Raw genomic sequence first — 27,710 nt, 5'->3', positions numbered from 1 at the left:
TAATAAGAAGAATAACAATAATAATAACAATCATAACAATCATAACAATAATAATAATAATAACAATAACAATAATAATAACAATAATAATAAAAACAACAATAATAATAATAATATTAAAAAAATAATAATAACAATAATAATAATAACATTTATTGTTAACATTAGCAATCACACACAAAGCTCCACCCACCTGAAAACAGCTGTCGTCATGGTGATCAGCATTTGTATCCAAATTCACAAAATTAATCTGCACACACACACACACACACACACACACACACATAAATAGGGGTTTTACAGATTGGATCCTCTAACCCCTTGTCCCCCAACTCCTGTTGTCCTCCAGGCCATGTCCCCATCCCTGTCCCCTCTCTCAAATTCTTGTCCCACAGTCCATGTCACCCGACCCCAAAGGAAAAACTCAGAGAAAATAGAAATAAAACAGAAGTAGTGAGACTGCATTTTAATTTAAAAAATTAAAAAATTAATTATAAAAATAAAATTTTTATATAAAATGACTAAGATTTGGAGTCACATTTCTAATCTGATTTTATTTCAAATATTTAAGAACTAATTGGAAATAAAACCTACATTAGTATGAATATTTGTATTTATAAAGCTATATGTGGGTCCATTTGGTTAAACATTTTGAATTTCATAAAAATAAAAAGGAAAATATATAAACAAATAAAAAAATGCAAATGAATTTCATTACACTGAAGCTCCACAGTGAATCCACTCACATACTCCACCCCCCCATAAAATCATTAACTACTGCTTGGCTCAAATTGTTTTCTTTAAATCCAACCACGTCCACATATTTATGTATTTAATATTAAATTCATATTAAATACATATTTAATATTAAAATTCTCCATTTATGAAAGATCATTAGTTCTGTCTGAATTGTTAAGGTAATTTGAAGGTTGTTAAATATTAAAATTACTTTCACTTAATTGTCCATGATAAAACCTAAAAATCTGATAAGATTCGACGTATTCCAACATCCAACAAGTCAAAATCTAATCAGATGCAGAGAAATCGCCCATTCAAAAAGAGATATGTAAACAAACAAGCTGCTTTCTAATCAGACAGGAAAAGCTATCGTATAACAGAATTTTGTAAATGTTTAAAAATTTACAAAAACAGAGATCTTAAAATCAAAACTACATTCATAGTACATCGTCAAGCAAGCTTTGCATCATGACAGTCTGAGACAGTTTGGATTTTCTTACTGGCCTCTGCAAATAAAAAATTTTTTTCCATGAACTTATTAACAAGTTCAGACAAACTAGCCTTATTTACATGGACTCTAATAACTGAGACAGATAAAGAGAAAGAAAAGACAGAAGAGAATAAACAGTAGAATAAACATGAACAAGAGCAAAGGAGGTCAAATGAAGAACATAGAAAAGAAATAGAGGAAAATGGAAACTGAAAGAAGGACAACAAACACCAAATTGAGAGAGAGAGATAAAGAGATAAAGAACATAAAAATATAGTGACTACGACTGCAGGACATTGAAATAAAACAAAACATAAAACAAGAAAACAGCAAAGGGGGGCTGAATAAAACAAGAGTGAGTGTTGGATTTCAAGTCAAGGACTCTCATTTACCCTTTATTTCCTGTGTGTATCTAAAAATGTTCCTCCACTGGGACGCCCTGTCCCTTCTACAGTGTCTGGCTGAGGTGATGGAAAAGGACAGAATGAAAAAATAAAGAAGACGGAGATGGTGAGTAGAGGTGTAAGGAAGGTGCAAACTGGTTGTGTCTCAAATTGATGTATTTACACTTTTCTTTTCTTTCCTTAGTCCCCTCTGTCCTTCAGAATAGATACACACTTCATCATTTGTGGCTTTGTATGTGTGTGTGTGTGTGTGTGTGTGTGTGTGTGTTCACGGTTCAGTAGGTACTTAACGAGGCACTGATTTCACACCTGTGCTCTTGAATACAATCTCAACAACCAATCAGGTTCCCCAACCTTGACCTTCACATAATCAACTGAGAAAATTAACATAACGATTTAGAACCATGTAAGTAGTACTCGATGTGTGGGTACCTTGACCAATTTCCCTGGTATGAGAGGGGTCCTTAATGTAAGTTGTATTAAAAGTAGGGCTGTCGTTAATTAACGCGTTAAAATTTTAATCGCGATTAAAAACATTTATCAAGAATAAAATTCTCCAATGATTTTTATTGTGCTATGTTTGTGGCACTTTAAACATACGTCACTGTGGTAATCTGCGCTGCTTAAACAGCAACATTGTGTTTTATATACAGTATATATATATATATATATATATATATATATATATACTGTATAATATATGAATACTGTATAACGATAACACGGATCTTTTTCCAGTTTGGGCGTAAGTTACAAATTACTCGAGCTGCTAATTTTTGTTTTCAAAAAAGCGTGAGAAATCATCACTAGACAAAATTACAGTTATTAATTGATGCTATAATATCATCTTTGGTCAGAGCACCTTTGTCTCGTCAGGCGTCTGCGTGCACGGATACACGTTACAGGCTAAATGAGCTCAGACTCAGTCTAACTTTATTTCAGAGGAATTTGGATGGAAAGTCCATGAACTGTAAACGTCGTGGGAACATTACAAACACTGGTGTTAAATGGATCACAATGGACTGTAGACGCTTTAACATAGTTAACAATGTGGGTCGAAACGACGTTATACATGTTGCATCTAGAAATGGTTGATTGTAGTTCCCTGAGCGGCTGTTTTCAGTGGCAGGATTATGAACAGGGAAAGATCCTCACCTCTGTCAGATAATGTGAACAGACCTGTCATTTAAAAGAACTGGCTGAAAGATGGGTCGCTGTTAACAACTCTATATAGGCACTGGCTGGTTTTATAAAAATTATTTAGATTTAATAATTTTATCATAATTTAATTACATTGTTTATTGGTAAACATTCTTGCAATGAAAATTAACATAACTGTTTAGATTTTGCTTAGTTATTTTTGCAGTCAATTAATCACGATTAATTTAGTTATTTAATCGTGATTAATCTCGATTAAAAAAAATTATTTTAATTAAAAGGTTTAGGGCGGTACGGTGGCTCAGTGGGTAGCACTGTTGCCTCACAGCAAGAAGGTCCTGGGTTCGATCTCCAGGTGTGGCGGTCCAGGTCCAGGTGTGCATTGGTTTCCTCCCACAGTCCAAAGACGTGCAGTCAGGTTAATTGAAGATACAAAATTGTCCATGACTGTGTTTGACATTAAACTTGTGAACTGATGAATTTTGTGTTACGAGAAACTACCATTTCTGTCATGAATGTAACCAAAGTGTAAAACATGATGTTAAAATTCTAATAAATAAATAAATAATTATTATTAAAAGGTTTGCACCCCCCACCAAATAAGCAAAAATTAAAAGTGAACAAAATCTCTGAATGAACCATTTTAAAACAAGAACATGTTTTACTGCACAGTTACTTTATATTTACTGACTTAGATGATTAGACACCCTTGCATTCATATTTAATTAATTATTTAATTATTTACCTTAATTACCCTGTTAGGGCTCGTGAAGGAGGTAGGGATTAGCATTAGGAATATTGTTAGACACTTCTGAAGCAAACAAGGGCTCAACAGTTAACAACCGTGGGCTTCTGTATGCAGCTGACTAAGGATCAGACAATAATGCTAATTGTGGCCTACAAAAAAGAGGAATGCTATTCAAATATATCAAAGCCTTTCCAACTCAGAGACTGAAGTACTGAGAAATGGTGGAAGATTTGGAATACCAAAGAAGCCCTTTGATTGATCTGCTTCAATGCTAACAAAAGACAGAAAGACAAAGCAAAACCACTATATGACAACAAAGACATGTGGTGATGCACTCGTATACTGTGTAGCATTGCTTGTTTAAACATGAACTGCATAGACGTCATCATAAGGAAACCTAACCTTTGACCTGATGACAAAAGTTGAAATGTGAAAAACAATGAGTAGATCCAACAGAGGCAAGTGGACTGATGGATGTATATTTCCACTCCATCATCAAAACACCTACATATGGAAGATCTTTTGGAAGAACATTGTTCAATGGGTGTGTTCAAAAACCCAGTGAGCTGCCTTGCTGTCTAGTGCCTACATAGGCAGCTGCCTCAGTAGAGAGGATTCTAAAAAGTCATCGTCTGGTTATTCGGATGCGCTACTTAGACAGAAATTACAGCAATTACACCAGTTTTCGCTTACTAAGCAAACACTGTTAGCCTCACGCCATTAAAAACAATGGGATGAGGTGGCACAATGCGCTAGCATGTCAACTAACATCTCCCCCGTGTACCAGAGACGGTTAAACTGTCCCTGACGAGCCCGAATTTACAAATAAATGACACTTGTGCATGTTTATACAAACAATAAAATCAATGATAATTTATTTACATTTGGAAAGAACTCCACTCGTTGCTCCGCATTCATCCGCCATTATTGTAATTTTGTGAGAAAAGTTATGCCACACTGAATGCTGGGATTGCCTTCAGTGCTAAGGAAGCATCTTATGCTCCATTGTTAATCGGACAAAGTACCATGTAAATTTAAGGTACCTTACTAGGCAGCATTTTAAAGTATCTAAGAATTCAAACAGCCTCCTTCCCTGGGGCGTGCGTAGGATGACGTAAACTGCGTATATGAAGAGGGCTCACTAGATGTCTCCAGAGCAGCTCAAGATACCAAGATGCATTAAAGCTGATATTAAAGTTCATGGTGGAACTAAAAACCTCAGATATCTGATGTTTGGTCCTCTGCATAGACAGTGAAAGGAAGAATAAACAACAAACTAGGCTAACGTTAATCTCCTCAAGCATCAACTAGGGAATGAATGTTCAAGGGGTCAATACTTTTATTTGTTTGTTTGTTTATTAGAATTTTAACGTCATATTTTACACTTTTGGTTACATTCATGACAGGAACGGTAGTTACTCATTACACAAGATTCCTCAGTTCACAAGTTTATATTGAACACAGTCATGGATAATTTATTGTCACCAATTCACCTCACTTGCATGTCTTTGGACTGTGGGAGGAAACCAGAGCACCCGGAGGAAACCCACACGGAAACGAGGAGAACATGCAAACTCCACACAGAAAGGACCCAGGACCTTCTTGCTGTGAGGCGACAGTGTTATCCCCTTAGCCAACATGCCGCCTGTCAATGCTTTTACAGAGTGCATGTGTACGTAGGTACTGCATGTGATGTGGTTTGTTTTAGTGTATAGGCAGGAAAAATACAAATAGAAATAAATGTGGATTTTTTAGGACAAAAGTAAAATGTCAAACCAGCTTCAGGATTTCCAGTGACACACAGACTTTATTCCTCTCACAGCTCATTAACGCTCGTTAGTAGTAAATGTTATGCTAATGAATTTATGTGCTATCAAAATGGAACACTTAGGAATATAAACAGTAAATTTACTGAAGTGAAATTGAAGAAAATATGAATGAGATTAAATTAATAAGCAATAAAGGTTTAATTTTAGACTTTATTTACGGATCAGTGCATCACACAGATCAGATCCAAGAACACTTCCTTCATTAATATTCTGAGATCATTTCTGATATTCTGACTCTGCGTCTACATGATTTAACTGAAACAAACTTCATCATTTAAACAAAAAAAGGTCACTTAATTCATAAGTTTATTGTGTTTTCACTAAAAACCTGCTGGGTCAAAAATATACAGACAGCAGTTTTAATTAAGCATGTGCTGGTGTTGAAAGTTCTATAAAGTTCTGTCATTTAACTTTGACCCTGATTCCTTTTTACTGAATATGATGAACTACAGCTGCTGACTTCTCACAATAACTCGAGTTTGAGCAGTGAATTCTTTGGAATTTTACCTTCCAGGCATGTTTAGGATGTTTACTGTGGTCTGAGCTGTCTAATAATCACCTCTGTGTATCTGTTCTTGCCCTTTTATGATGCTTGATGTGGCTCTGGAGCTCCACAGCACAAGTAAAGGTTGAACGTTCCACATTATTAAATGTACTACAAACATTTAAAACTGTTGCTATTTAATAAAGAAAAGTGATTCTAGCGCTCCTGTCCTGCTTTATTTCTTATTCATTTTTAATATACTCCATAATGGGTGGCTCCGTGGGTGGCACTGTCGCCTCACAGCAAGAAGGTCCTGGGTTCGTTTCCCAGGTGGAGTGGTCCGGGTCCTTTCTGTGTGGAGTTTGCATGTTCTCCCCGTGTCTGTGTGAGTTTCCTCCTGGAGCTCTGGTTTCCTCACAGTCCAAAGACGTTCAACTGAGGTGAATCATTCATTCATTCATTTTCTTAACCGCTTATCCAATCAGAGTCACAGGGAGGTGCTGAAGCCTATCCCAGCTTTTCAATGGGCGCAGGGCACACAGTAACACCCTGGACAGGGTGCCAGTCCATCGCAGGGAAGACACACACACACACACACACACACACACACACACACACACACACACACACCATTCACCTACAGGGCAATTCAGTGTCTCCAATTAACCTGACTGCATGTTTTTGGACTGTGGGAGGAAACCGGAGCACCCGGGACACAGACACGGGGAGAACATGCAAACTCCACACAGAAAGGACCCGGACCGCCCCGCCTGGGGATCAAACCCAGGATCTTCTTGATGTGAGGCGACAGTGCTACCCACCAGCACCAGCCCATGAGGTGAATCAGAGATACAAAATTGTCCATGACTTGTGAACTGATGAATCTTGTGTAATGAGTACCTACTGTTTCTGTCATGAATGTAATCAAAGTGTGTAAAACAACACGTTAAAATCCTAATAAATAAATAAATACACTCCATAATACTATAAAATTACTAAACGTAATAATTTCACACACATTTCAGCATGTACAATTAGAACACAGCCAATCCATACTAACTAAGTAAGCAAACCAGTCTGAACCAATAAAAAGAACATGTGAGATATTCTCCAGGTGATTTGTTCTCGCTCAGCTCAGAAAGAACGTGAAATAGAAAGAAATCATTTTTATTTTAAATGGTAATGAATGTTAAACAGATCTGTTCTAACTCAGAGAGAGAAAATAGCAGAGAGATTTTTTTCTCCTGTCCGACTGATTAATGAGATTCTCCGTATAAACAGAGCAGGAAAAACCAGGAGAAACGACGGACGGAAACGAGGAAGGACTGAAGAGAGAAATTATTCTGTCTGCTGCGAAATGTCACAGACAGTTTTTATTATTTATTAAATAATAAGTGATTTTAGTGACATTGTTATTTCTTATACACTATACACTATACACCGATCAGCCATAACATCAGCATTGCTGTGTCTTATCCACTCATACCAGCACAACACACACTAACACACCACCAGCATGTCAGTGTCACTGCAGGGCTGAGAATGATCCACCACCGAAATAATAACTGCTCTGTGGTGGTCCTGTGGGGGTCCTGACCATTGAAGAACAAGGTGAAAGCAGGCTATAAAAGCATGTAGAGAAACATATGGACTACAGTCAGTAATTGTAGAACTACAAAGTGCTTCTATAGGGTAAGTGGAGCTGATAAAATGGACAGTGAGTAGAAACATGGAGGTGGTCATAATGTTATGCCTAATCGGTGTATGGCCGAAGGTATTTGGACACCTGACCACAAGTTTCTTAGACAACCAATTTCAAAACAACTGGTATTAGTGACCTCTATGTGACCTTTTCAGTTAAAACAACAGAAAGCTTCTCACTAGACGAAACCCACACAGACACAAGGAGAACATGCACACAACTCCACACAGAAAGGACCTGGAGTGCCCCACCTGGGGATCGAACTCAGGACCTTCTTGCTGTAAGGCGACAGTGCTACCCACTGAGCCACCATGCCGCGCCATGTCTTTATAGAGCTTGCTTTGTGCACAGGGGCACAGTCATGCTGGAACAGGAAGGGGCCTTCCCTAAACTGTTGCTGCAAAGTTTATAGCATATAATTAAAACACATTAATTTAAAAAATTACAAGGGGTGTCCCAATACTTTTGTCCATATAGTGTATTTCCAGCCATCCACCAAAACAGTTCAATCCAACACATTTGGAACACCCTAGCAATCGCTTGTATTGCCATAGCAACCACATAAACATGAAACACCCTACCGATCATCTGAAACACCATAACAACCACCTACCAACTCCATTACAACCACATTAAAATCTAACAACTAGCTGGAACATCACAACAACTGCTAAGCTCCAGCCTAGAGGCCACCTTGAATACAATGGCAAACAATTACCACACCATACTACCATAGCAACCACAAGGAATCCAGTAGTAACCGTCTACCAACACCTACCAAAAGCATTTAACTACACACATTTGGAACACCATAACAATCACTTGTATTACTATAGCAACCTACTTGGACAACATAGCAACCACCTACTAACAACCTATCAACCACCTGAAACATCTCATCAACCAGCTACCATCAATCTAGCAAACACCACAGCAACCACTTAGTAAACACCATGAGATTCCATAACTAATACTTTTTCATAGCAATTACCTAGCCACTCAAACATGATTAGCCTTTTTAAATTATAACTGAATAATGTCTATAAATAATTATCTTAGATCATATGGCCAAATATTTTCCCATGAGCTTGTTGGAGATATCAAAACCACAAGCATTGTTAGGAATTTTTCACCTTTTGCAGCTATAACAGCCTCCACTCTTTTGGAAAAGGTTTCTATCTGTGTCCATTTATTTAGAACATCATTTGTGAGGTCACACACTGATGTTGGATGAGAACTTACACAAACAACATTGTAATTCATCCCAAACTGTCATACAGTGATGATTCTGTTAGCTCGCTGTATTATCTCATTCATACTATTTTGCTATGCTATTTTATCTTGATATATTATTGATATTACACAGTCAGGGTATTGTTAGCTTGCTATACTAAAATCATACAGTTGAAATCCTTAAGCCTCAGTGTTTTTAAATGATGCTGTATTTTACATAAGTCAGTAATTAATTGTTAAATTGATGAATATTAAACTTCTATAAAAAAGATCAAACACATTCAAATGTGTTTATGTTTAAGTGTGTGTATGAGCGTGTGTGTGTGTGTGTGTGTGTGTGTGTGTGTGTGAGTGTATATATGTGTGTGTATGTAGTTGGCAGTGTGTGACGAGCAGTTGGTGTGTGTGGGATTAAAGTCTCAGTGTGAGTCTCTGTGTTAGTGGATCATACTGCGAGCGTGAGCAGCTTAAAAAAAGAACAGCACAGCAGAACCAAACAGAACATTACAGAACCCTGTACCATCCTATATAACCAAACAGAACATTACAGAACCATGTACCATCCTATATAACCAAAACAGAACATTACAGAACCATGTACCATCCTATATAACCCAAACAGAACATTACAGAACCATGTACCATCCTATATAACCCAAACAGAACATTACAGAACCCTGTACCATCCAGTATAACCAAACAGAACATTACAGAACCCTGTACCATCCAATATAACCAAACAGAACATTACAGAACCCTGTACCATCCTATATAACCAAACAGAACATTACAGAACCCTGTACCATCCTATATAACCCAAACAGAACATTACAGAACCCTGTACCATCCTATATAACCAAAACAGAACATTACAGAACCATGTACCATCCTATATAACCCAAACAGAACATTACAGAACCATGTACCATCCTATATAACCCAAACAGAACATTACAGAACCCTGTACCATCCAGTATAACCAAACAGAACATTACAGAACCCTGTACCATCCAGTATAACCAAACAGAACATTACAGAACCCTGTACCATCCTATATAACCAAACAGAACATTACAGAACCGTGTACCATCCAGTATAACCAAACAGAACATTACAGAACCCTGTACCATCCTATATAACCAAACAGAACATTACAGAACCCTGTACCATCCTATATAACCAAACAGAACATTACAGAACCCTGTACCATCCAGTATAACCAAACAGAACATTACAGAACCCTGTACCATCCAGTATAACCAAACAGACTCAACATGTTCTCTGCATCCTCTAATAACAGCTCAGATTTATGTAATTAAAGGAGGTCACTGAGGCTAAGTACAACACTGCATGGTTCTTTAGGGTTCTATATCTAGACGTTATGAATGTGTGTGATTTGGACTCACGGTGCACCCCCCATCATGCTGGTCCTCAAGGAATCTGACTCTGCAGAGCGTCTTATCGTTCTTCAGCCAGTAATCAGATGAATCTAATACACTGTTACTGCACAGAACCTAAACACACACACACACACACACACACTTTTATTTTCTAATAAATATACACTTTTTACAATCCCAAATCAGAAAAAGTTGGGACAGTATGGAAAATGCAAAAAAAACAAAAAACACGTTCCTTAACACGTCTCTGCAACACATTCCAAAAAAAGTTGGGACGGGGCAATTTAGGGCTAGTAATGAGATAAAAAAAACTAAATAAGGATGTGATTCCAAACAGGTGATGTTAACAGGCGATTGTAATCATGGTTTGGTACAAAAGCAGCATCCAGGAAAGGCTGAGTCTTTGATAAGCCAGATGATCAGAGGATCTCCTGCCCCCTATAGAGAATTTTGAAACGAAAAAGGCGACGACGACGACCCCGTACTGTTGCACATCTTAAGACGTGTTTGCAGGAAGAATGGGACAAGACACTAACTCACTTGGTATCCTCGGTGCCAAAACGACTTTTAAGTGTGGTGAAAAGGAACGGCAACATTACAAAGTGGTAAATGCTTTACTGTCCCAACTTTTTTTGGAATGAAATGCAGAAATGGATGTTTATTAATAAATGTAATGAAGTTGAGCAGATAAAACATGAAATATCTCAGGTTCATCCTGTGTGACATCAAATAAGTAAATGTCAGAAACTCTGTGTTTTATTATTATTATTATTAGTATTATTATTATTATTATGCAGCACAGTAAGAGAGCCATGCTGTCCCAACTTTTTCTGATTAGGGGTTGTAAAATAATGAAATATGAAAACAGTTAAGAGGTTAACACTTTTTCACAGCAAATTTTTACATTTATAGATATCTAAATAAGAAACAGAAATTTTATAAAGGATGTTGGCTTTTTAAAATACAGACAGCAGCTTACAGTATTAATCAAGGGCACCAAAAATATGTGGACTGTACAAAAAAGTTCAATCTCTTTCAGAAAACCAGCATGTGTGTGTGTGTGTGTGTGTGTGTGTGTGTGTTCTAGCTGGTAGCGCTCCTGAATCAGCCCAGTAAACATCGGATTATCTTTGATGCTTCAGATCTGATCGTATTAATAAATTCGATTTTATATTTGAGTTTTGGATGGTGCAGCATCTGCAGTGTGAGCAGCTGTAATTCACTTGAACACAAATCAATAACGGAGAACGAGTTAGCCATGAAGTGAGAGCAACAAGAAACGATAAACGAGTGCAGCGAGTTAGAGCTAAATCCAATCTCCTCACTTTGGTTCTCACTCGCCAGGTGAACCTATTCGAGCATTATAGGAAGAGGTCGACCAGTTCAACCAAAGCAAAAAAAATAAATAAAACGTGTAAAAAACATCTGTAGAGCTTCAGACACATCAGGACTTTATAACAGAACTTTCGTTTGTTTTTACCCTTTCTGCATCATCCCAATTTGGAGCTGCTCAATTCACCTTTGCCCTCTGGTGACCTCTGCTGGTTGCACCACACCCATGTCGGCAGAGAAGAGCCACAGGTTAGAACATGCCTTCTGCGACATGTGTAAAGCTGCCACCAGATGCTTCTTTGCACCAGCCAGTGAGGAATTATTACAGGGAGAGTCTCAGCAGGTACAGATGACCACACCACTCCACACCATATTCCTCTACCACTTATATCAGCACCTTGACCAGACAGACAGTAGGAGTCACTGTTATAGCAGCGGAGGTTGTTCCCTATCTGTCCATCCGTCCCTCAAACACTCAGACACAAACTGTGTCTGTTGAGTGTCCGGCCAGGCCAATGGCACCACCGAGACTTGAACCAGTGTCAAGCCTTGGCACCGGTGGGCAGCACATGAGACCTGCACCACCAAACAAAGGGTTAAAATAATCAAACCAAAGAAAACAGCTGCAGAATTACAGATCCCATAATGCACTGCACCAAATCAGTTTTTGATGCAATCAAATCAGTATAAATCAAATATGATTGTTGTTGCCTTAGCCTACGTATTGTTTTGTTCTTGGCTCTGGAACTGTAGTAGCAGACGAGAGCATGTTCTGTGCATAATGCACCAAAACATAAAGCCTCTCAAACATTAATATTTATATATATAGTTTTTTAATTAAATTTTTAATTAAATTTTTTATATTTTTAATAAAATAAATAAATGTGAGCGAATGTGTAATTCGTAACACTTTCAACATCAAGCATGTTTGTAGCCAGATCTGATGGGTCAGACACATCAGCTGAGAATGATGAGGGTGGCTGATCATGTGACTACTAATACAAAGGTGTGTGTGTGTGTGTGTGTGTGTGTAATATTGACAAACACTGTTCAGTCACTGTAATGAATCACTGTAGCTCAGTGTGGGTATCAGTGTCTCTCTCTCACAAACATACACACACACACACACACACATAATAATGTATTTACCTTCTTGTATGCCGAGACTGAACCTCTGATGCCAGTTTCAGTTTTAAACCCCTCGGTTTCCACTAAATCCTCAAGTAAAGCAGCGGGCTGGAAATTCCTGCACACATATTAATAATAATAATAATAATAACACTATTTATTTACAACAAATTATACATTGGATATAAAAACATTCACACTTAAGCCATCTTTATCCTGGTCAGGGTTTCAGCAAGATCGATTTCACCTGGAAACACTTGGTGCAAAGCAAGAATACCAAGGACAGGGTGCCAATCCATCACAGAGTTTCATATATACACTATATAGACAAAAGTATTGGGACACTCCTTCTAATTTTTTTACGTGTTTCATAAACAATCAGATACTCGCATCATGTCATCAATAAAAGGGTGACATGGTGGCGTAGTGGGTAGCACTGTCGCCTCACAGCAAGAAGGTCCTGGGTTCAATCCCCAGGTTGGGGTGTCAGGGTTCTTTCTGTGTGGAGTTTGCATGTTCTCCCCGTGACTGTGGGAGTGTCCGGGAGCTCCGGTTTCCTCCCCCAGTACAAAGACGTGCAAGTGAGGTGAATCAGAGATACAAAATTGTCCATGACTGTGTTTGACAATAAACTTGAACTGATAAATCTTGTGTAACCAGTAACTACTTGTCCTGTCATGAATGTAACCAAAGTGTTAGTATTAGTATTAGGTTAAAATCCTAATAAATAAATAAATATTAACAAAAAAACACTTCAGCATAAAACATGGAATGTCCACTTTTTAAATAAAAAATGAGATCAAAGAATGATATTTTCACACATATTAGCATCTGTGCTAGCTGCTATGCTGTTGTAAGAAAACCTGTGTATAATAAATGTCTGATAAATCATCACTGGTTTAAACCATAACATTTCAAGTGAGAAAGTCACAGTGTTCCATACAGCAGTTTTCTTTCATCCTCAGCCATCTTCCTATTGGTGGATTTTAGATTTTAGCACCGCACAGCAAACCTTTTTAATAATAGCGTAAACAGTTTTTATCACAAACCTTTAAGAAGATAGATAGATATATAGATAGATAGATAGATAGATAGATAGATAGATAGATAGATAGATAGATAGATAGATAGATAGATAGATAGATAGATAGATAGATAGGTAGATAGATAGATAGATAGATAGATAGATAGATAGATAGATAGATAGATAGATAGATAGACACAGACAGACAGACAGAAAGACAGACAGACAGACAGACAGACAGACAGACAGACAGACAGATAGATAGACAAATAGACAGATAGATAGACAGACAGACAGACAGACAGACAGACAGAGAGAGAGAGAGAGAGAGAGAGAGAGAGAGAGAGAGAGAGAGAGAGAGAGATAGATAGATAGATAGATAGATAGATAGATAGATAGATAGACACAGACAGACAGACAGACAGACAGATAGACAAATACAGATAGACAGACAGACAGACAGACAGACAGACAGACAGACAGACAGACAGAGAGAGAGATAGATAGATAGATAGATAGATAGATAGATAGATAGATAGATAGATAGATAGATAGATAGATAGATAGACAGACAGACAGACAGACAGACAGAGAGAGAGAGAGAGAGATAGACAGACAGACAGACAGACAGACAGAGAGAGAGAGAGAGAGAGATAGATAGATAGATAGATAGATAGATAGATAGACAGACAGACAGACAGACAGACAGATAGAAAGACACAGACAGACAGACAGACAGACAGACAGACAGACAGACAGACAGAGAGAGAGAGAGAGAGAGAGAGAGAGAGAGAGACAGACAGACAGACAGACAGACAGATAGATAGAAAGACACAGACAGACAGACAGACAGACAGACAGACAGACAGATAGACAAATAGATAGATAGATAGAAAGACACAGACAGACAGACAGACAGACAGACAGACAGACAGACAGACAGACAGACAGACAGACAGACAGACAGACAGACAGATACTTTATTAATCCTAAGGGAAATTAAGAACTACATTATTAAAAATAAGGAAGCTTTATCAGCAAATAATTTAAACAATGGAAAACAAAAAGTCAATTAAGAACTGTAGAAAATAAAAACTCTCCAGCAAGAGGAAACAATCACTAAATAAAATGTAAACAATTTCAGTGAACCTGCTCCCACTGTGGCCTCGAGTTCCTGTTCTTGACTGACAACGATAAAACCCAATGTGGTCTTCTGCTGTTGTAGCTCATCTGTGTCAAGGTTGGAAGTGTGTTTTTTTGTGTTTCTTTTAACCATAGTTGTGGTGAAAATTCTAGCAGCAGTTTCTCAAACCAACCTGTCTGGTGATAACATAAAGCCATGTAAGTCACTTAGATCAGATTTGTTTTACATTCAGATGTTTGATATGCAGATGAACTGAAGATTCTGATGTGCGTGTGTATGATTTTATACATTGTGCTGCTGTAACTGACTGATTTAATTTAATCATATACATAAATAAGCAGGCGTATAGGTGTTCCTAATAAAGTGTGAACATATTACGCTGGTGAGAGAACAACTTGTGTCTTAAAAAAGTCAGGGTATCAAAAACAAGAATAATATTCACGACACTTGATGAAGAAAATAATCGTTTAAGAGCTGAGAGCAGATAAATGACAGGGTGTCGAGATTTTTTTTTAAATGCAAAAACAAATGAGCAAAATCACAAAAAAAATCACTAGAAGCTCTTTCCTTTATATTATAACACTGATTACAGAAAATTACAGAAAAAATACAAACTAAACCTAATATAAATACTTTACACTGCTTAGAAAAAGCATTATTTATAGAATATGAGAACAAAAAAGCAAAATACAAACAAAATCGACCGAAAATACAAATAAAATTTGCATAAGAACAAAATCTTTCAGAGGGACGTGAGTTCCAGCAGCTCCTGAATCATGGCTGATTATATCTGAACATTCAGAACAATTTCCTCTCAGCTGTGGCAGTTTTTTATGGGCACAGAGAAGTCAGTAATGAGGAATCAGGAGGTCATGATACAAAGTTAAATTGCTTTATGGAACATTTTACACCAGCACATTTATTTATCTCAGTTGCTGTCTGTATATTTTTGACCAAACAGATTAAAAAAACAACAAAACTAATTTAATTAAAATATAAATAAACATTTAAACTGATCTATGATCTAAACTGAGAGATGATAAAAAGGTGACGGACAAGGTTTTAATGACATGTTTAAATTGATCTTGTTCATCTACCTGCAGATAAACACACATGGAATTCTACTTCCTGTTACTCACTTCTGCTGAGATTAATGTAAACACACATGGAATTCTACTTCCTGTTACTCACTTCTGCTTGGATTCACTTTGTTTTATAATGTAAACACACATGATGTTGTTTAGGTCATGTTTAGGATCTGTTCCATTCTCTCTCTCTCTCTCGCTCTCTCGTACACGATATGGCCAGAAATATTTGGATACCTGACAATGACCTCGTTGGACTTTACATTTCAAAAACAAATGTTATTAAAATAGAGTGATCTGACCTGTGTGAGATCTTTGCATATATAACAACTGCTATTTGTGCACATTCAGTCAAAATGTATGGCTGGTGGTGCCCTTGTGGCGCAGCGGGATATTCCGCTAATGCACCAGCACAGAGTTTCTGAACTCCTCAGTTCGAAACTCGGTGTTGCCACTGGTCGGCTGGGCGCCATCTAGCGGACATAATTAGCAGTGCCTGCAGCAGTTACTAATTGGCCCCCGTATCTGCAGGGTGGGGACCGGACTATGTGTCTTCATACGCTGTGTAAGGACCCTGATTGGCGGAAGAGACGCCTGTGCAGAATGCAGGGGCGAGAAGAGGAGGGCTGTGCATGTGTCGGAAGAGGCGTGTACAGCGACGTGCTCTTCTCAGATGCAGTCGGGTATCCCTCAGCAGCAGAAGACAAATTGAGTGTGCTAAATCGGGAGGAAATTGGGGAGAAAATGCATTAAAAAATGTATGGCTGGTAAATAAAGCCTTAGTTGATGTTCCAGTTTATCCCAAAGCTGTTCAGTGAGGCTGAGCTCAGGGCTCTGTACAGGACACTGGAGTTTCTTTAAATTGAACAAAATTTTTATGTCTTTAAAAAGCTTGCTTTGTGCACGGGGGGAACAGAAAAGGGTCTTTCCTAAACTGTTGCTGCAGAGCTGGAAGTATATCATTTTCTATATATAACTAATTTATTATATAACATATAAAGCAATCTTACACTGAAACACATGAATTCAATAATTAAAAGGAGTGTCCCGATACTTTTATCCATACAGTGTGTGTCTGTTCTCTCTTTCTCATATCTCCACCTCCTCCAGGGTTTGTGTTCCAGTTCTATCAGGATTGGTTGTGTTAATCTCAGCACTGAGGTGAAGATTTAAGAATTAATTAAACATTTACACCCACCTACTCCCTAATTGTAGGTAAAAGGTGTCGCTGGCAGGGAGCTAAAAAAGCAAATGTGTACGCCAAAAAATCTTGTACAGCATCTCAGATTCTTAATATAATATCATTAATAACAATAATTACTATTATTATTATTTACCATTATTACTATCATTATTATTTACTATTATTATTATTTACTATTATTATTATTATTATTTTTATTTACTTTTATTATTAAAAGAAGAAGAAGAAGAAGAGGGAAAAGAAGAGAAGGAGGAATTATAATAATTAGTACAGCGGTACCTTGAAACTCAACGTCAATTGGTTCTGGGAGTGGTGTTAAGTTTAAAAGGCGTTGAGTTTCAAGGTATTTTTTCACATAAGGATGTTTGGGAAACCTGTTAATGCGTTCCATGGTCCTGTGGAACTGCATATATTTTAGGCTCATGTAAAATAATGGGGTTGTTTTTGAAATTCTTACAATTTCTCAGAAACTCGAGCTGTAACACAAGTTTAAAAGTGAAACATCCAGATAAACACAGATACACGTGGAGCTTTCAGACTGAATCTGAGGGTTATTCCACACAAATGCAGATTGGTCTCATATTCTCACTTCGATGACGTTTTACTGCACTGCTCCAGCCGAGCACTGAACAAAGCGGCTGTTCATTGTTGATTTGAGATTAATTAAATACATTTTCAAAAAACAAACTGAACACATTGAGTTTAAGGGTACAAATTTCTCGACTAAGGGTGTTGAGTTTCAAAGATTTTGAGTTTAAGGGACGTTGAGTTACAAAGTACCACTGTATTATTAACTGACACATTTAACAAAATAGTTTATTATTAAATGTAGAAATAATTTGCCAGTTTTGGTGATTCAGTTTTTTATGTTTACAATCATGACTTGTTATGATCTATGCAGCTGCTTTTTTCTCTCCGACTGAAAGATTCTCAATTTTTGCCAAAACAAGGTCACAAATTGTAGTTCTTTTAAAAACTAGAATTTCAGAAAAACGCACAAATTCCTGCTTTTTCTTTGTCCATGTGATAAGAAGGACGGGTTTCTTTTTTGCATGCCAGCCTCTAAGACTGACTGTGGACAGTGACGGCTTTAATTCAGCAGCGACCTGTTTTTGTGTGTGTTTTTGAGTGAAACCCTGAGGGTTGGGGGTGAGGTGGAAGATTGGGGAATGAACGTGCGGATTGATTCGTGGGAAGGTTAATCTTCTTTCTGCTATTCCTCCTGTGTGTGTATCTGTGTCACGGATGAGCGGGAAGCCAGCGCTACAAAGCTACCGGTTTGTTGGCGTGTTGGAAAGCAGTGAAGCTTGACTGAACCGATTTTTTTAATTTGTATTAATAAAGTCCTAAATCCTGCACAACTTATCATGCAGATTAATTTCTTCTTAGCATAGGATGTTGTTTTAATGACCTTGGCAATAAGACTGCTGCTGTTCCATGTACGTTTTAACGTGTTAAGTCAAACTAGGCCTATTTATATGGACAGAAAAGAGTCTGTCCATATAATCTAATTACATACATATACACCGATCAGCCATAACATTGAAACCACCTCCTTGTTTCTACACTCACTGTCCATTTCATCAGCTCCACTTACCATATAGAAGCACTTTGTAGTTCTACAATTACTGACTGTAGTTCATCTGTTTCTCTACATATGTTTTTAACCTGCTTTCACCCTGTTCTTCAATGGTCAGGACCCCCACAAGACCACCACAAAGCAGGTATTATTTAGGTGGTGGATGATTCTCAGCACTGCAGTGACCTGCAAATAATACCTACTCTGTGGTGGTCCTGTGGGGGTCCTGACCATTGAGGAACAGCATGAAAGGGGGCTAACAAAGCATGCAGAGAAACAGATGGACTACAGTCAGTAATTGTAGAACTACAAAGTGCTTCTATATGGTAAGTGGAGCTGATAAAATGGACAGTGAGTATAAAAACCAGGAGGTGGTTTTAATGTTATGGCTCATCAGTATATATTAAGGTCTACACACACATGCATACTCATACATGTCAGAATGCATGATAGGCAGTTCAGCTCTACAGATTCAACACACAGAGATGAAATATTGAATGTTAAATTGATTTTGCACATGTACAGATCAATAGTGAAACCAAAAAAAATGGATTTCTGTAAATTCTGGGTGAAGGACAGCAGAGGTGAAACATCTCCATCTTGTCCTTATAGACTCTCACTCTATCACACCATAACAGATTTATTTCACATCACACTCCGAGGTGAGGGGTGTACTGGAACACCTGCACCCTCAGTCCAGTATGGTACTGAATAAATTACTGACCTTGTTCTGAAAGCTGTATCAACCACTAAACCTCATCATCAGCTGGCCCACATCTTCAATTAACTCATCCCCGTCATCAGTGGGTTTCAATCACACAAATTATTCACACTGTAATCATTTCATCAAGGTTTGAACACCAGAGCTTCACTGTATCATAGTGCTAATGGAACATCAACGGGGTCAAAAGAAAAAAATCTGCCTGGGTATGTTTGAAATACCATTTTAAGAAACCAAATCATTTATGCCTTTTATTTTATTTTCATTCATAAAACAATATTTCCATACATAATATAGATAACGAGTATTAAAACCTATTTAACACATAATGTCTTAAGTATTCAGACACCACCAATTAATAACATGAATTATTGTTGCCTAGGCGTTATTGGTAATCACCGCTTCATGGTGTGTCAGTAAGAAACATAAAGCTTTTTGCATCACTGTGGGTCCATTCTGAACCATTACTGAACCAAACAGGACTTTACAGGTGGCGTCTATTTTTAGGAACAAACCACATCTAGATTTGGTTACAACTGTGGGGTGAGTAAATGATACAGAGGATTCTGTGAGATTTTTGTTCAAAACTAATTAGGAGGGGCGTTCAAACATACATCATAGTCATTTATTTGCAAATAATAACTTTTTTCTTTGCCAATAAAATAAGGGTGTCCTAACCTCAGAACTAGATTATAAAATCATTTATTTATTTGTTGTTTGTGTATTTATTCAGACAAGCCGCTTTTACATATATTTTGGTGTGATTAAATATTTCTTTATTGAAATAAACATTCAGATTCATTTATAAAGAATTAACATCAGTAAAGCATTTTCCAGGCAGCACAGTGGTGCAGAAGATATATCGTATATTAGAAGATATATATCTCTATTGGAGAGATGCCATACCAAATTTCATTGTACCTGTGTATAGTGACAGTAAAGATTCTATTCTGTTCTATTCTATAATGTAGGGGCCAAACCCAATAATTAAATGGAGCATCCACATACTTTTCACTATATAGTATGTAACCTCATTTATTTGGTCTTTTTAAATGACCCTAACATTGAAAGGAATCCGTTCATGAAATATGCCAGATAAAAATTGGACCGATGATATCATTGGGTCTAAATCTAGCAAGGTGAGAACCATATTCTAGTGACTATATTCTCTAGACCAGGGTTCTTCACACATTTTTTCAAGAGACCCACATTTTGTCCATCATTTTTACCATGACCCAGGCAACAGACAATGCATCAATACAAAACACAAAACGAAATATGCTTACTTAATGAAATTGGTGGCAACCTGGTCCCACTATGGGTTACAAGATGCCTCCACTAAGAGTGTTCATGTACAAATTTATTTTGTGTTTATGTGCCTGTTAATATGTTTATTTCATTATTATTATTTTTCTCTGCGACCAATTTTTTTGGCTTGCGACCCACCCAAGGGTCACGACCAAGGGTTTAAAAAACCCTGCTTTAGACAGTCTACTGCTAAGGTGTCATCTCATAACTCCAAATGTTCTCATAAATGATAAGCTTCATGAAAGTCAGGGATCAAGAGAGTTCAGTGCTTCACTGCTGCAGTTTTTACTTGCTTTTTCCTCACAGATGCTTACAAATACATTTAATTTAAAGCACCTACATTAAACAAGCTTTTCCCTGATGATAATGTGCGTTATAATAATAAGAGTGTGTGCACTAATGGGCATGTCTGAGTGTATTGTAGGAGCGGTGGAGGAATACAGAGAGTGTAGTGTGATCCTCCTACAATGTTAAAGCTCTTTGTAAGAATCCACCACTGTCATGGATGTAAATGACTACACTGGAATAAATAGGGGGGAAATGCACAAACAAAAATGCTATAATGTTTAATATTATTATTGCATTTACATATTTTTGTAAATGCTGATCTAATAAATGACTGATTATAAAACAATATATTCAATTTAAAACATTTATGGACTGTATCATTATAGATGTGTTGTAATTTTTGCGTTTTGTAGATTTCCTCAGCTTTACACATCAAAAAGCAATTTGCACTCAAATAAAGACTGTTATTTTAAGTCTCTGTGTGTGTGTGTGTGTGTGTGTGTGTGTGTGTGTGTGTGTGTGTGTGTGTGTGTGTCAAAGCTTTGTCCCGAGGCGAAACTGAACCCAAACACGAAGCAGCCCGCTGTTATTACACCAAACAACATAAAACCATAAAAATGACAGAAACAGAGACTCACTGCACATAACTGGATGTTTAAAGTGCTCGTGCACGCTGCGTTAGTGTTTATAGTATTTATAGAGTGCATGTGCACGCGCACTTTCAGTGTTTATCATGCATTCTTACCCGGGCGCGTGCAAAAGGCGCTGCGCTCCCTCCATCCCAAATAAATCAATCCGAAATGATCCTCAGTCCTCCAAACCTAACAACATACATCCACCAGCGACTGTTTCCTTCTGCGTCCCAATAATTCTGGCAATTTACTATCTCTCTCTCTCCCTCTCTCTCTCTCAGCACCGACTGAGGAGAGGAAATTCCAGCGCTCACTCCAACACGCCGTGCGTCACTTATTTATTTATTTATTTATTTATTCAGGTGAATTCTGTATATATATATATACTGTATATATTTACACTAATCAGTCATAACATTAAAACCACCTTGTTTCTACACTCACTGTCCATTTTATCAGCTCCACTTAACATATAGAAGCACTTTGTAGTTCTACAATTACTGACTGTAGTCCATCTGTTTCACCCTGTTCTTCAATGGTCAGGACCACCACAGGACCACCACAGAGCAGGTATTATTTAGGTGGTGGATGATTCTCAGCACTGCAGTGACACTGACATGATGGTGGTGTGTTAGTGTGTGTTGTGCTGGTATGAGTGGATCCGACACAGCAGCGCTGCTGGAGTTTTTAAACACCTCACTGTCCCTGCTGGACTGAGAATAGTCCACCAACCAAAAATATCCAGCCAACAGCGCCCCGTGGGCAGCATCCTGTGACCACTGATGAAGGACTAGAAGATGACCGATTCAAACAGCAGCAATAGATGAGCAATCGTCTCTGACTTTACATCTACAAGGTGGACCAACTAGGTAGGTGTGTCTAATAGAGTGGACAGTGAGTGGACACGGTTTTTAAAAACTCCAGCAGCGCTGCTGTGTCTGGTGCACTCATACCAGCACAACACACACTAACACACCACCACCATGTCAGTGTCACTGCAGTGCTGAGAATCATCCACCACAATCATCCACCATCAACGCATTATCCCTCCACTCTGTGCAGGCGCCATCAATCAGCCAGCAGAGGTCGTAAATGCATCAGTCATGAGGTGTTCCCGTCCGGCTCCTACCCTGTATGAACAACAGCCAATCGTTGTTCATGTAGTCGCCGAGCACAGCCGGATGGCAGAGCTGAGATTCGATATGATGTATTCGAAATCCCAGCTCTGGTGATATAAATATATTTAAAATAAATAAATAAAACGGAATAAAATCAACAACTAAAGGAAAACAGGTTAAAGAAGTGAAGAAAATCAACCAGAAAATAAATATTAAAGCATGAAAAGAAAGGCGGCGCTCAGGTGGCGCAGCTGTCTATTACGCTAGCCCATCACCACTCCAGATCCGAATCCAGATCGGCCGAACCTGATATCAGCCGGCTGGGCGTCTACTCATTATTGGTTTTGTCTGAGGGTGGGGGGAGGCCGAAGCCATTGCTGGATCAGCGTCCAGTCCAGGGTATCCCTGCCGTACGACCAGTGTTTCCTGGTGAAACTGGACCCGCAGCAACCCCGACCAGGATAAAGCGGGTTGATGAAAATAAAATGAAAAAAGGAAAATAATTCTATTTATAGCTCATATGAAAGATGATGAAGAGCTGCTGAGGTTTATGAAAGGCGGAGCTAATTCAGAGGTCATGACCAACCACACTGGGTTATGCAAAAAATATGCAAAAGACATGCAAATGAACCAAAGCATTTGCTAATATGCAAATTTTCTGTGTTCACTAAATGCCATAAAGAGATTAATCTGTCATCTAACGAGAGCTCACACACACACACACACACACACACACACACTGATTATACTGATTAACTGTGCCATTTGCACTAATTACATCTACGCAAATCCCCTCTTAACACAATTGTGTGTGACTTGAACTAAACCGGTGCACACCACATGGCCGTAAGTATGTAGACACCAGTAGAACTCATCCTGTATAAAATACATTAACATGGAGTCAGTGCCTCTTCACAGCCAGCCTTAACTCTTCTGATGACCTTTCTACTTAGCTTTAATCCCCCGTCTACTTTCATCTGTGTTTATATTGCTCTAAATTGCAGTGCTGGTGTGTTTTACGCCACTCCAGTCAAGACCGGTGATCTCAGACTCGTACAGCCACTCGACCCAGAAAACATGATCCATAAATCTCATAAAGCTCCTGTTTGAGATGGTATTTTTAGACTATGTCTAAATCCTACATGGCTGAGCTGTTGCTACCCCAGAACGTTTCGATTTCACAATAACAATGAGTGTACGTGCACACAAATACATTTCACTTTTCATTTCAATCTCATCAACAGCTTCATCCTGGTCAGGGGGGTAGTGTGTCCAGTTCCAACTGGAATAATTGAGCCCAAGGCAAAAACACACTCTGGACAGCCAATCCATTACAGGGCTTTGGCCATCACCCTGGGCCAACACCGAGCTGACTGATAGCACAACTGTAATTTGAACACAGTGAGCTATCGTAATAGACCACTGTGCTGCCTGAGTGTGTAACACTAATAAATACAGTATTTATTAATATTAAAATGGTCATATAGACAGCATACAGTAACAATCATAATCTGATTCTCACTAATTAGAACAAGTGAAATGGATTTCTGGGTTTTATATATATAATCTGATTACTGATGATCAATTTTCTGCGACTGTCCCACAACAGGCTGCGTTCTAGCAACGGTCTGTGAATTTATTTGAAGCTTGTAAACTATTTTTACATATAATCTATTAAACAGAATAAATCAAATATCACTGGATTATAGATTATGTCACTAGCAGTGGCGATTTCTCTAAGACTGCAAGGGAAGCTCAGCTTCCCCTAAAATGTCAAAAATTAAATGGTCAAATATGTACAGTTGTGTTAACATTTCATTGACTACAAATGTGTTAGAACACGTTCATCTCGAAGATGAGTTCGTTCAGAATCAGCTACTTATCACAAATTGACTGACTCGATTTTGTTAACTCCCGTAGCGTCAATGCATTTGCCCGTAGAAGCTGAGCGTCTATTCACTTCAGTGGGGCTGCATGGAACGTTTTTTTTCATTGCTTCGAAACTCGCCGGTCATTGGATAAATGCCACGATTTTGTCCCGCCCCCGGACGCTGAGCGTCTCTGGGGGTGAATGGAGCTGTGGGCGGGTCTGGACGCGGAGCTTCTGCAAGATGATTGGAGGATCAGTCGAAAGGCTGAATCCCGTTTTGATTGACAGCTATTTTGAGATCTACACCATCACTTAATCACTGGGAGCTTCAGTCCCATCGCGGATTTTGAGAGTGAAGTCGAAAGACAAACTGCAACCCATTTCTTGGTATTTGCTTGGTGAAATTACTTGACCAATTTCCATTGTTCACTGTGTAAATAAAACACACTCATAGTATTTGTTTCAGGACACTGGTCAAGTCCCTGGAAAAGACGCCTACTTGGTACGATAGGATCACAGGCCATTTTCTTGAAAAGGAACGGAGGGCAGACTTTATGTATAAATAAATTGACAAATTTTATGATGTAAGCCGACAATGAGCTTCCCCTCTTTGAAAGACCAGCAGCCGCCACTGGTCACTAGATTATATAATATATATATAACACAGTCACACACATTCCCTGTATTCCTCCACCACTTGTAGATGGTAGGTTTAACTGTTGCAGCAACAGGGAGGAGATTCAGCATGTGACCTTTTTCCAGCAGACACGACCAGGCCGATGGTATCGCTGGTGCTAGATCCTGGCTCTTAGTGGTGGCAGACTAAGGTATAAACCTGCTGCATGACATTAGGTGTAAATTTTTAACAAACCTTGTTTCAATCTTGTATTCTATAGGCGATTGCAATAATTTTAGGTGTTTCACCCTCTAAAGTGCACAATATCATCAAAAGATTCTGGAAATCCTTATTAGTGAGTCTTACTGTACCTGTTAGACTGAAGAATGTCAGAAATGTCTTTTGTAGCTGTTTTTAAGAATAGATAGATAAAATCAGTTCATGTTCCAATCACTTAGTTACAGAAACAGAATACTTGCAAAAATCAGTGGATTTTTAAGCCTGCCATGAAATACACACCCTTACACAAACCACTCATGATACACACTAACATCCCCTTAAAAAAGGAAGAAAACAAAAGAAAGAAGTTCAGAGACAGTAAAAATATAAAATAAGTGAAGTCAGTTTGATGAATATCGGTGAAACATAAGAATAAAACTGGACAGAACACAAAGTTCTATTTAAGTAAATTATTATTTGTATTTACTGATGTGCAAATGGCAGTTTCTGAAAATCCTGTAGCTCAAAATAAAGCAGACTGAATTCAGACACATTAAATCTGATTAACGAAGCATAAACACTCAGATATTTACTTTCCATTAACAAGCTCATTAACCAACCAGCTCGTTATAGCAGAATAAAAACCGAGCCACTGGTTCAGAAATCAGAGCAGATCTGATCATCTGATTAATCCATGTTTACCCTCAGGTTCATCTTTTATTTTAGGTTTGAAGTTGAAATGAAGCTCATATGAAATAAGGTAATGAGAACAAAAAACATATATTTATAAATGCATATATGTTTAAATACATGTGATTATGTGTTGTTTTTATTGATGGTTTTATTTATTTTTAGTTGGTTTAATGGGTTTAAATTTGCTGTGTTGCAAAAAACAAGATTTTTTTAAAACAGTTAATCAAAAATATAAGTAATAATTCATCTGCTGAACTGCCGCTCACTTCATGTTTTTGCTTGATTGTGTAAACACAATACAGCGGTACCTTGAAACTCAACGTCAGTTGGTTCTGGGAGTGGCGTTGAGTTTAAAAGACGTTGAATTTCAAGGTATTTTTGCCCATAAGGATGTTTGGGAAACCTGTTAATGCATTCCATGGTCCTGTGGAACTGCTTATATTTAAGGCTCATGTAAAATAATGGGGATGTTTTTGACACTTATACACTAAATTATAAAACATACACTGAAATAAAAAGGCCTCAGAACCTCGAGCTGTAACACAAGTTTATAAGTAAAACAGGAGGAAAATCCAGATAAACACAGATACACGTGGAGCTTTCAGACTGAATCTGATGGTTATTCCACACAAATGAAGTTTCGTCTCATATTTACACTTTGATGACGTTTTATCGCACCACTCAAGCCGAGCGCTGAACAAAGCGGCTGTTCAAAACTGAACACGTTGAGTTTGAGGGAAACGTTGAGTTTAAGGGTACAAATTTGTCGATGAAGGGCATTGAGTTTCAAAGATTTTGAGTTTAGGGAACGTTGAGTTACAAGGTACCACTGTATATAAATTGTATAAAAATCCCTGCAAATCAGCAGCAGTTTCTGACAAACACAGATCCGCCCGTCTGGTACCAACAACCATGATCCACACTCAGCTTCTGAAATTCTGATGTTTGATGTAAAGATGAATTTGAAATACATGAATGTGTGTGTGTGGGAGGGGGCACAATGTTGGGGTGTATACTTGTACCTTTCAGTGAAGTTTTGTAGGATAGTAAACAGGTTGGTGAAGATGTTCATCTTCTAATTGTCCTCCAGGCTGCACCTCCTACAGCAATAATACACACATTACAATAGAAGGTTTTACAAAAGCTCTCAAATTTACTAGAAAAACAACACAGAGAAAATAAATTATAGCCTTAAAAGAGAAGAATCTAAAGTGGAAGAGTCTGATACATGAGCCCATTACTGTGTTTGAGTCTCGACGTTGCTACCGGCTTGGCCAAGAGCTCAACAGTCACATTAGGGTGTGTCTGAGGGAGGAAAGAAACTCTTCTCCTTACTGCTGCTGGCCGGTGTAAAGATGAACCCGGTGGCTCCACATGTGTCAGAGAAAGCATGTACTAACCTGTGGGTCTCCTCTACAAGTGAGGGTGTGGTGCAGGTGGCAAAGGTCGTCAGAGTGCATTTAAATTGGGACAATACTGATAAAAGGAAATAAATGAGGAAAATTGCCTAAAAAGAGGACCAGGATGAATCGGTATGTTAATACAATAAAACATCACAGACTA

The 27,710-nt window shown here is 38.0% G+C and overlaps 1 protein-coding gene across 1 annotated transcript in view; it reads right to left on the bottom strand.

Moving 5' to 3' along the window:
* Positions 1-21,815, bottom strand: part of sphkap (SPHK1 interactor, AKAP domain containing) — a 44,906-nt gene extending 23,091 nt beyond the window's left edge. The window contains exons 1-4 of the mRNA XM_063004459.1: positions 21,745-21,815; positions 12,668-12,764; positions 10,193-10,300; positions 194-250 (exon numbers count right to left, since the gene is read on the bottom strand). Of these exons, the coding sequence (XP_062860529.1) occupies positions 194-250; positions 10,193-10,300; positions 12,668-12,764; positions 21,745-21,779 (297 nt within the window). The 5' untranslated portion in view covers positions 21,780-21,815. The remainder of the gene's footprint in view (positions 1-193; positions 251-10,192; positions 10,301-12,667; positions 12,765-21,744) is intronic.
* Between the last annotated feature and the right edge of the window lie 5,895 nt (positions 21,816-27,710).

Source organism: Trichomycterus rosablanca, chromosome 11 (assembly GCF_030014385.1).
Source record: "Trichomycterus rosablanca isolate fTriRos1 chromosome 11, fTriRos1.hap1, whole genome shotgun sequence".
Classification (NCBI taxonomy): domain Eukaryota; kingdom Metazoa; phylum Chordata; class Actinopteri; order Siluriformes; family Trichomycteridae; genus Trichomycterus; species Trichomycterus rosablanca.
This window is presented reverse-complemented; position numbering and strand designations above follow the sequence as displayed.